The sequence below is a fragment of the Equus asinus genome, chromosome 13, assembly GCF_041296235.1.
Source record: "Equus asinus isolate D_3611 breed Donkey chromosome 13, EquAss-T2T_v2, whole genome shotgun sequence".
NCBI lineage: Eukaryota > Metazoa > Chordata > Mammalia > Perissodactyla > Equidae > Equus > Equus asinus.
The window spans coordinates 56,643,612-56,656,259 of NC_091802.1; the positions used below are offsets into that span (position 1 = coordinate 56,643,612).

Sequence of the window (12,648 nt, forward strand, 5' to 3'; positions counted from 1 at the left end):
TAGGTCCACGTTCCTAATCCCGAGGCCGACGCCACAGCATAGCACAGCACGGCTCGGAAGTCCCTTCGCGCGGGGAGGCCCGGGGCCCGGCGGCCCAGGGCTGGTGCAATGACTTTGCACCGGAGCGTCCCCTTCGCTGAGGCTCGTCCTCCCACCTCGGCCCAGTGCAGCTGCACCATTCCGGGCAGCGCCTCGCACGCCTCCCCTCCCTGCCCTTCCCGGCCTACGGCTCGAGCAGCTAACTCCGCCCGCTGCACCTTGGTCTCCTTCACGTGCTGCTTGACGCCCTCCGGGTACCACTGGACGCGCACGTAGCCGCGGCGCAGCGGGCTGGCCCTGCCCTCCTCGTGGCCCGCGCCCCCCGCCTCGGAGCAGCCAGAGCTCCCGCGGCCCTCCTCCTCGCCCTCCGAGTCCGAGTCCTCGCCGTGGATGAGGCGCACCAGCCCGAAGTGCACCGAGCCGCGGTAACGGCCCGACACCAGGTCGTGGGAGAACAGGAGCCGCTGCGAGCCGGCTTCGGGGCCGGAGTCTGAGGACGGCCCCGAGGCCGAGTCCGGGGCGGGCGCCGGCGCCGGGGCCGGGGCGGGGGCTGCGTCCGGGGTCGGGGCCGCCTCCGGGGCCGCGGCCGGGGCCTGGGCGGGAGCCGGAGCTGCGGGCGCGGGCGCTGCGGGATCCGCCATAACTGCTCTGTGTGAGTCTCGGGAGGCGGCGCCGGCGGCGGCGGCAGCGACAGCGGCGGCGAACGAGGCACGGGGAGGCGGGGCCGGCCGGCGCCGGGGGCGGGGCCATGGCGCGCTGACGTGGCCCTACGTGCCGCCGTCGTCAGGGAACCGAGATGCGGTTGCTAGGAGCTACCTCCCCGTCGCTAGGGGACGCTGGAGATGCTGCCAGAGGCGGGGGGGAAAGGACGGACTCCATGAGGGAGGGGCGAGGCCAGAGCGGGTAAAAATAAAAGGAGCAGGAAGGGGTGGGGACCGAGGAAAAGGGGAGTGGCTGGGGGGGCTGTTGGAGGATGATCCCGAGACTGTCAACAACATTTAAATGAGCTCCCCTGGCGTCTCCAGCCTAGTCCTAGCCACTGGGAGGGATACGGAAAGAGCAAGATACAGTCCCTATCCTCTAGGTGTTTACAATCTAGTTGGAGAGACAAAACATGTACACATTAAATAGCTAAAAAAGCAACTCCAAGGCAGCTTGTAAGCAAGGCATAATAGATATGTATAAAGTGTATCTAGAGTGTATTAGAGAATTCCAAGCAAAGCTTGGAAGGTCATGACCCCTAGGGACTGGTCGAGGAGTTGGTGAAGGAAGCCCGGAGAAAGATGAGAAAGATAAGCAAGTATTAGTTGCCTCTATGGTTTGGCTTTCAACCCATCTAGATGAGTTCAAAGTTCTATGAGGGTTAGTATGCGTGACAGGAGGTAATAGGATGGCAACTTAGTTAAGAGTGGGAGCCATGGGTTCCAATTTTTGGCACTGCCAGTTACTAATGTGATAAAGGTAGGCAAGCTGATAAACTTCTTTTCACTTTAATTTTCTCATCTGTAAAATAGGGGTGATAATAGCAGTACCTGTCTCATCAGGCAGTTGAGAGGATTAAATAAAAGAGAACAGTGCTTGGCATCTAGTTCCCTCAGTAAAGCTTAACCATTATAATATTTCAAAACCTCCCCCCGCCTAGACTAAAATTCTAGATTGGCAGAACTGTTATATTTATGGTCTGCTCCATATTGCCATTTTAAAATATAAAAAGTAATTATACTAATGTGTCCCCTAAGTAAGTTCCAAAAGCTTTAGATACATTCTCAGAGGACAGATTCATAATGGGTTGTTAAAAGGAAATTAAGAATACTCAAGATATGGCCCTAGCCTTTCTCAGTCAAAATCATTTTTTCCACATTTTTCTGTAAGCATCAATGACAGATTAGTAGGATGCTTCAATATTACAGTATTTAGGTTCTCAAAAAAAGGCAGAATCCCTTTTCTTTGTGTAGTTTACAGGCTGCCAAGGATACAGAATTACACTCATGGAAAAGTTATAAGCACGTTCATGAAGCACAGATGTCAGCTTGAGTACCTAAGATGCCCTGAACCAAGTACTTAGAGAGTATTGGGGTAATATTGGGCTTGGAGTAGTCGTCGGTGGAGCCAAATCTTGGAAAACTCACATACTAAGATATAGAAAAACTGAGACTAAATGAGCTGAAGGGGAATTAGGATACAATTTAGGGGCAAAGCTAGGTTTGCAAATCATAGACTTCCAACCCAGACCACAAGGTAGAAGGGCCATCTGGAGTCATTGCTGTCAGGACTCAGTTCCCTACTCTCTCCCCCATAAAGACCTGGGAGGCTTAGTAGCAATAACATAGTAGCTTCTGTTCCACCTACCGTGCCCCTTTAGCCTGACCTCCTTGGCCCCTGATAACCTAACATTTGTTGAGCACCTATTATTGATCAGGCACATTCACATATATTATCTTGTTTGTTATCACAATCCTGGATATAGGTGTAGTTAACACCGTGTAACCAATGAGGAAACAGAGCCCAGGGAATTCAGTACTTAAGGTCACAAGGTAGTAACTGACAAGGTCAAGTTGGAACCCAGGTTTCCCCACTCCAAGGGCAGGGGCTTTTCTAGTTCCTATGTCCATCGGGGGATATGGGGTGAGCAAGTAGGCTGAATGGGCAGGGCGATGCAGGCCCCAAATCTTTGTAGGATGTCAAAAATCCAAGTGAGTTTTGCATTCTACTCCAGCGTATGTCTCTGTTGTTTTAATATAAAAAGAATGTCCTTTCCTCCTCGATTGTTGAGTAAAATTGGCACTCCAGGAAGATGTGCCATGTTTATTCTGCAGCTTCTTGTAATAATGGCTAATAATAGCTCCCATTTATTGAGCTGTAATTTAATGCCATGTACTTTACTAAGTGCTTGCATAGATTATCCCCCTTTACATAGATTACCCCCTGTAAAGGAGGCAGTATGAGCCCCCCTTTTGTGAAGCATCATGCCACGCTATGCTGTTCCCTCACCACCACCAGGAACCTGCTAGGTTGTGGTTAGGAGCCATTGATTTCAAATGCTGATCTCTCCCTTACTAAACCCCTTTTGAGCATGTGGATCATGTCATACTTGTGTGTGTAACACTGGTGCCTGGCACAGTGTTGGAGCTCAATAATGTGCCATACTGGTGGGTGTCAAAGGCCTGAGATTCCTGCTCCTCCATCTGGTCAGCTTCCCATCCTCCCCTCCATACACCCAAGGAGCTGCCCATGCTACATCTAAGCTCTTTCTATTGCCCCTAGTTTGAGTTGCATCTGAGCCCTTTGAGAAAGAGAGGCTCAGTATGTTCCTCCCCACCACCCCACCCGATGGTGTCCTTCAGTGACTTCACTCAGACCTGAGATACTCCAGACTAGATTTGAGGCTTGATTCCTTCCCAAACCCCGAGCCCCCAGCCACAGTCTCTGCACACCCAGCCTGGCAAGTGGAGTGAGCCCAGATAGGAGCATCTGCTTAGTTTTTATTTTCATAATTGTTGAATGAAAAAAACCCTCATTCCCCGATGGAGAAACCCCTTCCTCTCAGGGCCTCAACACTCAGCCCTTCTTGGAAAAGAGAGATGCTTCTCAGGAGAATTTTGCTTATTTACAGATGTGCCCGCCTGAAACTGAGCCAGCCTGGATACTCCCCTTGCTAAGGGGCTGGCCGGGTACAGGAGGCAGCAGATCTGGCAGCAAAGTGAACTGATCTCTAGGAAGCAGGCCCTGTCTTGTCCCTATCTTAACCAGCCATTGGGTCATCTCTCCAGACCCACAAAGTGTGCACGGGCCCCACACTGCCCACTAGGGGAGCCCCACCTGCTTGGCCTCTCCTAGCATCCTTGTCCCAGCAAATCCAGACAGGCCCGGAGAACTCCTTCCCACCCCAGGGAGCCCTCCCACACCTTCGGCAACTGGCTGGAGAAATGCCTCTGCTTGAGGCTTCAGCTGTGGGTTGCTCAAGAATCATGGGTTTTCGGGATTAAAGGGGTCCTTCTTGTTCCTGGAGCCTCGCTCCTCCTTGCATTGAATCCCTGGGGGAACCATGGGACTTGCCCGAGGTCACCCTGCTCTACAATCAGGATCAGGACTCAGACGGGCCAGCCCTTGGCCATTCTCACTCCTAACTCTTAGGAACCATTGCAGTACACTGGGCAAAACCCTTTGTTCTGGGGGCAACCATGAAAAGGTTGAGCAATAAGTAAGATTGGCAGGCTCACCCTGTTTCTCTCCTTCCTGAAGATACAGGAGCCCGGGACAGCAAATCTGCCAGACTAGCCTGAGAACAGTAGGGCTGCTGTCACTCAGCCATGCCACCCTCTTCACCACCAAGTCCCAGGTTGCCAGGTCAGGGCCTTCTCCTCAGCTCAACTCACAAGTACTTCCTGGATAACCAACCATAGATACAAAGTGACATCTCCCCAAACCCTTTCCTCTCCCAGAGTCCTCATCCAGGTCGATGGCAGCATCACCTACCTGGGTTCCCAGTTGGCCACCTGAGGGTTAGCCCTCAGTCTTAACCTCCACATGTGATCAAAGCCCAGGTCATGACCCCTCTACCTCTACCCCCTTTTCGTACTCCCCAGGTCCAGAGCTCGTCTGCTGGGGGCTGCTCCGCAGGGAGGTGGGGTGGTGCAGCCATGCAGCAGTGCGGCAGCTAAGTATGAGGTTCCAGAGTCACTTGGACCTGGGTTTGAAGCTCCTGCTGCCACTGACTCACTGTGTGACCTTGCGCAAGTTATTTTACTTCTCCGAGCTTCGGTTTCCTTTCTGGTAGATGGGAATAGTAATGGTACTTACTTCTTAGGGCTGCTGAGAATTTAACCGCCATGATGAAGATAAAGTGCTTTGCAAAGTGCCGGTACGATGCACCAGCCTGACAAACACTACCTGATGTTCTTAGTTCACCTCCATCGCTCGCCTACACTGCTGTGTGGTCTCCTCACCAGGCCTGTGGCCACTAATCTATCCGCCACGTTGTGCCAGGGAGGTGGAAAATACACATGATCTTCCAACTTCTCAGCTTAATATCTTTCTGTGGCTCTCATGGTCCACCAGAGAATGACGCGTGTGCCCTTCATGAATTGATTCCCTTTACCTGCCTCCAACCCCCTCTTCCACTTCTGTACCAAGCACACTCGCTCCATGCTCCAGCCCAGCTGCCTACTTCAGGATCCCAACTTTTTGGAGCCTCTATACCTTTTCACTTGTTCGCCGTCTGCATGCCTGGAATTTTTTTCTACTACTTGAACCTCTGTTTCTATCTAAAGAACTCCTTTTCATGTTACAAGACCCAGCTTGGGTCTTCTTATCCATGAAGTCTTCCAAGTGCCCCATTCCCCCTGCTTATTCCCTCACTTACCTGGTAATACCTGTGTGATTGTATTTATTACCCTCTATTAGCCTGATAACACTTGTGTGATTATACTTATTACCCTTTATTACAACCAGTTTTTGTGCTCCTGTCTCTCCCACACGATCGTAAACACCTTAGGGCAGGGACCATATCTTCGCCATCTTTGTATCCCAGCATCCAGCACAGATCTGACTCATGGTAGGTACTCAAGCATCTTTGTTGAATGATTGAACAAAATAGCCAACCTCTCCTAATGGCCCTAAATGCATCAACAGGCCTCTGGGACACGTCTGTCTTTCCTTAAGTCCACAACTCTCCATTTTCCTAGACATGGAGAGAGACATACACACTCACATCACACATACATCCATGCTCACCCCACATGCATGCGCACACACAAACACACACACACACACTCTGTTGCTCTCTCCTTAGCCTTCATTCAGCCTCTAGATCTCACTGCCCATTATGGTAGCCCCTAACCACACGTGGCTCTTGAGCACTTGAAATGTGACTGGTCTGAATTGATGTGTGCTGTAAGTGTAAAATACACGCTGAATTTTGAAAATTCATTGCAGAAAAAAAAAGAATATAAAATATCTCATTAATATTTTTATATTGATCACTTGTTGAAATGACAATATATGTATTAGGTTAAATAAAATATATTATTAAAATTTGTTTCTTTTGGCTTTTTTGCATGTGGCTACCAGAAAATTGAAAATCACATATGGGGCACACATGCTCTTTCTATTGGACACTGGGACTCCAGATGCTCAAAGCCGTAGGTCTGTTCTTTCTCCAGGAGGTGGCGATCCCGTCCTGGCTTTGATACCTCCATTCCAGAAAGGTCTGGAAGGTTCCTGAGGAAACTGCCTGTGTAATATGGCAGATATTGAACTGTAAATAAAGATGGGGCCCTACTCAGCCCTGCAGTGAAGCTGGCCTATCTATGCAAAGGAGGCTTCAAAATAAGTCCACAGGAAGTCAAGAAGCTAAGTGCCATCCTCCTCAACAGAAGAATCGACACCCAGTTGATAGATTCCTACTCTGTAGGCGGCATGATGCCACACTTTCAACACACTCTCTGTTTTCCAGGGGCTTATAAGTCTATTGGGGCTGGGCACAGTAGATGCTGTGGTGCACAGCGCAAGCCCGCCTTCATGTCTGAGGCACTCCTCCCCGCAGCTGCGTCCCTCTCCAAGGACTGCTCTGCACTGAAGGAAGATGCCTCACCCATCCAATGACTCTCTGTGAGGGGGAACAAAGCCTGGCCCTCTCCCCTCTATTCAGAACATTGGGGCAAGGCCATCCCAGCCTCAGAGCTCCTCCTGGGATCAGCTGAGGCCTCTGCTGCAATGACCTCAACACAGTTAAACTTCTCGCTCTGCCTGCTGCTGCTGACCTGATGCCCTCACAGGTGCTGGCCCCTTCATGCAGATCTCAGAGTCTTAGTCAATTTCCTATTGGTGCCAAACGTGGTCCTAGGGAACAGACTCCAAATGGGATTCTGGAACTGGATCATCTGTCTGCTAATGAGGACCCACCTCATTAGTGGTAGGTGGAATATTCTGGCCCCTGGCATGCTGTAGTGATACAATTGTTAAAACTTTCATGGGCATGGGGCCAGCCTGGTGGCACAGCGGTTAAGTGTGCATATTCCGCTTTGGCAGTCCGGGGTTCACCAGTTCGGATCCTGGGTGCAGATACGGCACCATTTGGCAAGCCATGCTGTGGCAGGCGTCCCACATATAAAGTAGAGGAATATGGGCACGGATGTTACCTCAGGGCCAGTCTTCCTCAGCAAAAAGAGGAGGATTGGCAGCAGATGTTAGCTCAGGGCTAATCTTCCTCCAAAAAAAAAAAAAACAACAACTTTCATGGGCAGTGGACTGGCCTGGGATACCAGTGGAAGGAAATGCAGTGGTGGTGAAAAATCTTAGGCATTTGCAAGGTATGAGAGAGTAGTCTTTATAAGGACTGCGGAATCCCATGGCTTTTCTTAGGGGCAGTCGCATTGGAGAAAAACAGTGAAAGGCTGTGGGTCACCAACTGGAGGCTCAGTATAAAAGCCAGAAGGTATCCTTGGCAGCATGTAAAGAAACTCGCCTCCTGAAGTTGGGGGACAGAGAAAAGTAGAGGATCAGGTTCTGGACGTAATAAGAGTAGCCAGGCCCCAGAGAAGGCTGAATTCTCAACCTTACTGAGTCAGCTATGCCAAGGAGGATCTGACTGGGAAGAAATGGGACTCTGAGACACCTGGGGATATCTGGGTCACTGTACTCAAAAATCTTGAAGCTCCAGGTTCTGCTCCAGCCTTCTGGACCTTCACAGCTGTGGTCCCCTCCTGCCTGTTAGAGGTTAGTGCTCTCTCTCTCTCGCTTGGAGACAATGATTCCTCCTTATAAGACATGTTCTGCCCCGCCCCACCCCCAAGGATCTATTCCACCTCCTCTCTTTGCACTAGACCAATAACTAGGTTTAAATCACAACATAATATGGCTGGTGAAGTACTGTGCCACCTAAGAGAGGGAAAAGGCTATCCCTGGAAGGGACTGCAGGTCCAGCATGGTGCCAACAGGAGCTGGGAGAGTACAGGGTGGGAATCGGAGGATACTGCATCGAGAGAGGCAGAACATAAAGTCGGATAAGGAGAGTGTGTTGTTTGGGGGCACTTCTCCACGTTACAGGCTTTACCATCCTGGCAGAGACCCCAGAAGTTGGCGCTAACACGCTGCTAGGGTGGCTCTTGGCAGCTGGGAGAGAGTGAGCTAGAGCATCACCCCCCAGCTGGCAGCACTGCTCGTGACTTGCAGCTGCACTCTCCTGCAGGAATTGCCCTCTGCTAAGGGAAGCCTCCTCACCCAGGGTGGATGTGGGGCTAAAAGGCCTGCTGTCCACCTCAATCCGGGCATCTCTGAAGGGCTTGCGGCTCCTGAGCTCGCGATGACATGGGCTCAGGCCTCTATCGCTGCTGCATCACCACAGCCCGACTTCCTGCCCTGCCCAGTCCTGCAGTCCCTGCTCCCCGGCAGGGCTTGCCCCCAGTGCTCTCCCAGGTGAGCCTCCTGCACACACTTCTCCATCTCAGCCTCTGTTCCCTGGGAACCTGCATGGACGCACTGAGGTTGAAAAGGTAAATATGGTCAGGTGAAATGTGCTCAGTGTAGGCGTGCAGGACAGACATAAGTGCAGAGGAGGAGTTGAGAGAAAAAAGCCACCCTCAAAACCACCAAAAAATGCACTAGTTACTCAAGTGCCAAAATAAAGAATGACCTTCCCTGCCTGTCAGGGCTTTTCAGTTGCTCTGCGTGAAAAAATTGGGGTCTCGGAGGCATCATCAGAGTGTCTCTGGGCCCTGTCTCTCATGGGACCCTGTCTCTCATGGGACCCTGTCTTGGTCTCCCCCAGGTGGACTCCCCTGGGCCCTGGGCAGCTGTCACATGGAGGGGTGGAGGGGGAAGTAGGTGCAGCCCTATGTGGGAAGCTCCCCAGAGGCCCTGGGACCAAGACGTCACTCACCTGGGCCCATGTGGCTGCTGCGCAGGCTCTCCAGGTGTGGCAGAGTTGCTGCAGGCTCGGTGTTGGGGGGTGGGGTGAGGGAAGTCTTCTCCATGCCCCACCAGGCCGATGGGTCAGTGTGCCTTTAGCCAATGGCCTCTGCCCTGCTGTCACCTCTGCTTTGTCAGTGTAAGGCTGCTCCTCTGCATCGGTCCTCCCTGCCCACCCCTCTCTCCTGAAAAACTTAAAGGCTGTCCGGGGCCTCCTTGTTAGGAGAATCTGAGACCTTTTCTCCATTCTTGGTTGCATTTGACGCTGCTGACCACCTCGTCCCTTGGATTCTGGGACGTGTCCTGATCCTGGTTCTGCTCATAACCTCACCTTTCTTTCCCCTCGAGTGGACATCCCTGAAGCTCAGCCCTCGGCTTTCCTGTGGTGACATGTGGTCCACTCGGTCATGAGGACAGCCAAATCTGTACCCACCGTCTTCACCACTTGGGGTCATTAGTGCGATGGGGGCTTAGCTGGGTCAGAAGTGAGGCTCAGTGGGGGCAGATGAGGAGTTAGGTAACATGGCCCTCTGAGGGTTCTCTGTGTGCCCTAGACAACCTGTCATAGAATGTTCTGGAGCCCTGAAGCAGGGCCAAAGGAGCCATAGCCCATGATTTACCTGGGACCAAAGAACCTTGTGGGAGAGAACTGGAACCCAGCCCACAGCTGGTATTCAGACATGTGTGGACCTGTCTGGTGGGCTGAGAGACCTGAAAGGAGGTCAGACTGGCAGGAGTGATGGTGGGACCCCTAAGGGGGAGCCATCATGTGAGAAGTGTGGTGCGGGGCCAGACTGAGCAGAGTCAGAGCCGGGGAGCAGTGGTTACAGGACCCTTTCAAGGGACCTGGTGTTGGAGGGAGACTTGGCATAAAGAGTAAAACTGTTTCAGTAGGGGTCTGAAAAGAAGCACCCTGAGCCCACATGGGAACATTTGATCACATTGACTTTATATCAAGTAGTCTTGTCTTCTCACCTCTGGTTCTGCAGTTAGAATGCCTGCAGTGTCACCTGTGACTGCCTCTCAGGTAGATGGCACTCTTCTCTTGTCCCCTGAGCCTGGGAAGAGCCTCAGAACACTTCTAAACAGCCACGGGCAGGGGGAACAGGCACGAGAGACGAACATCGTGACCCAGAAGGGAATATGCGTGGGGACTGTGGTCCAAGGAGCTTTCAGGGCAGAGGGTGCTCTGAGATGACTGGAGACCCCTGTGGGGTGCCCTCACATAGTTCCAGCCAGGTGGCTCTTGGTCTGTTTTATATACTAGACCTCTGCCAAAGACTTCAAGAAAGGTTCTGGGGCTACAAAGCTTTGAATCCCCACTGCTCTGAGCACACGGCAGGCTGGGTACCCGTGTTGGCTGAAAAACACTCTCCCCACAAGGAAGACAAACAGGATGCGAAATTAGGGCCAAAAGGCTGCTTGGAGAACACGCACTTCAGGCAGACATTAGAATCCCCTGGGGAGGGTCTACACGCCTGAGGTCTTACCCCAGAACTTTAAAATCAGCATCCCTGCGGGTGACGCAGGCGTTGGAATTTTTTTAAGCTCCCAGGTGATTCCAATGTGCAGTCAGGCGTGAGAACCAGGTTTGAAGCACGGAGAGTTGGGCAGGTCATAGGAATGGCCTTTTCTAGGACCTCAAGGTTGGAGGTAGGGGTGCCAGTCCAGGTCCTGGGCATGTTCCTCCCACCAGGCCTGAAAGCCAAGCCCGAGGAGGTCTTCTGGTTAGTCCTGAGAGGTCTGTCGTGGGTGCCCAGAAGGGGAAAGGTGGGAAGCTGCCTGGTGGCAGTCGGGGTGGGAGTTGTGTGGTGAGCTGGGAGTTCTGCTGGGCCTCAGACAGCAGAGGGGCCCTGGGGGATGGGGACCCAACAGATAGGAGTGTGGGTGTGCCGGGTGTCTGGACGGGTCTGGGGTCACCCCGGTGCCAGGATCCCATGGGCCCAGCAGCACCGGGCAGGGCTGGCACTGGCAGTCACTCCTGGATCACAGGTAAGAGCAAGCACTCCTGTGGTGGGTGGACAGGGTTTCGGCACTACTGTGCTGGTATAAAAGCCAGTAGGGGGTGTGCGTGGCAGAAGGGCGGGACTGGGTACTAGAGAGGGAAAAGCTAAGGGGTGCGGGAGGGACGTGAGTGGAAGGGAGAGAGGGAGGCCAGGGCAGTCTGTGGGGACTGAGAGGGGCCTCGAGGGGTGCGAGATGGAAGAGCAGGAGGCAGCTTGCTGGGGCTCAAGATTCCAGCGGGAAAGCTGAGATGGCCCCAGGGCGGCCCTGGGAATGGGTGACACCAAGGTCATTGGTGGTCAAGGAACTTGGGAGTGGACATGTCAGGTAGAGCAACCTCCCGAATAGTAAAGTGAACTTTCAGTAAAACACATATACGCGAAAGTGGACAAACTGGCAGCCTGATGAATTTCCAGCACCTCCCTCACGTAACGTGCATTCAATTTAAGAAATGGAGGTTACATTTCCAGCCCTCCAAAACCCTCCTTGGGCAGCCACCGGATTAGAATGGAATCCATGGAATTGCACTGTGCCACCCATTTTCCGGCTTCCTTCACTCACTGTCATGTTCACAAGTTGTCTGTGATGCTGTGTCGTCGTGGTTTGTTCCCTCTCATTGCTGGATGGTCCTCCATTTTGTGTATATTCCACAGTCGCTTCTATGGTCAATGGTCAGGTGGGTTGCGTCCAGTGGGGAACATTCTTGCCCTTCAGTGTTTGGCAGGGTCATGAAGGAGGGATTGCGGGGCCCCAGGTACGTGTATGTCCAGCTTTAGTAGGTACTGCCGAAGTCTTCCAGAGTGGTGGCTGTACCACCTCAGGGTTATTTAAGTACCTCAGGGAGACAGCAGGCGGGGGAGACAAGGCAGGTACAGTACTGGGGGGATGGCGTGAGTCTCTACGGACCTTTTACTTGTTTGGGCTGGTTGTTGTGACAGATGGCCGAGTGATGATGGAACATGTCATGGATGATGGAAGTTGTGATAGATGATGGAAGATGTCATGGATGATGGTGATGGAGAGCAGGGAGCAAGAGGGTTTGACTCCCACCTCAGGATCTGGGATCTTCCCCAGAGTGCTCTGGAAGGGAGTACACCTGGGGAACCAGACTTTGGGTACATGCATGATGGAGGAGGTAATTTACAAGGGCAGGATGTAGAGGGTGTGTCTGGTGATCAAACCCTTTCAGTGGCTTGCCACTGTCTACACAGCAAGCCCTGCCTACCTGCCTCTGCAGGCCCATCAGCTCCACCTGCAGGGCCTGGAGCCAGATTTAGGCATTTCCTTCTAAGACTCGCTGAGTCCCTTTGCTTCGGTAGACTCTGACTTGGGGACACTGTCTGACAAACAGCTGTAAAACCATGAAGACTCGAAATCCAGTGGGCCCAGCAACCAGAGGGGTAACAGCATGTAATGGGGAGGCAGACCTGGTGTTGCCTCTCCCACTTCCCTGACTTGCTGGGAGTTCTGAGCAGGTTATTTAACCTCTGCGAGCCTCGGTTTCCTTCTCTATGAAATGGGGTCAATACTCACTGGGCAGGGCTGTCACATAGATTAAAGGAGACTCTTGCCAGGGGCTCAGCCTGGAGCAAGAGCTATAAATGGTAGCCCTCTCGGGCTGCAAGAGCTGGAAGAACCCTCAGAGGGGGGCTTGCCCAGGCCTCTGGGGCCAGGGGATGAAAGCCTGTCCCAGCCAGT

General features: G+C 52.6%; 1 protein-coding gene across 2 annotated transcripts in view; it reads right to left on the bottom strand.

Moving 5' to 3' along the window:
- The window catches only part of UBE2O (ubiquitin conjugating enzyme E2 O), a 64,790-nt gene extending 64,030 nt beyond the window's left edge, over positions 1–760 (bottom strand). The window contains exon 1 of one of the 2 annotated variants that reach the window (XM_044744346.2): positions 258–760. In XM_044744346.2, coding sequence (XP_044600281.1) covers positions 258–680 — 423 coding nt within the window. In that variant the 5' untranslated portion in view covers positions 681–760. The remainder of the gene's footprint in view (positions 1–257) is intronic. The other variant, XM_044744345.2, reaches the window with a different exon arrangement.
- Positions 761–12,648: the final 11,888 nt, after the last annotated feature.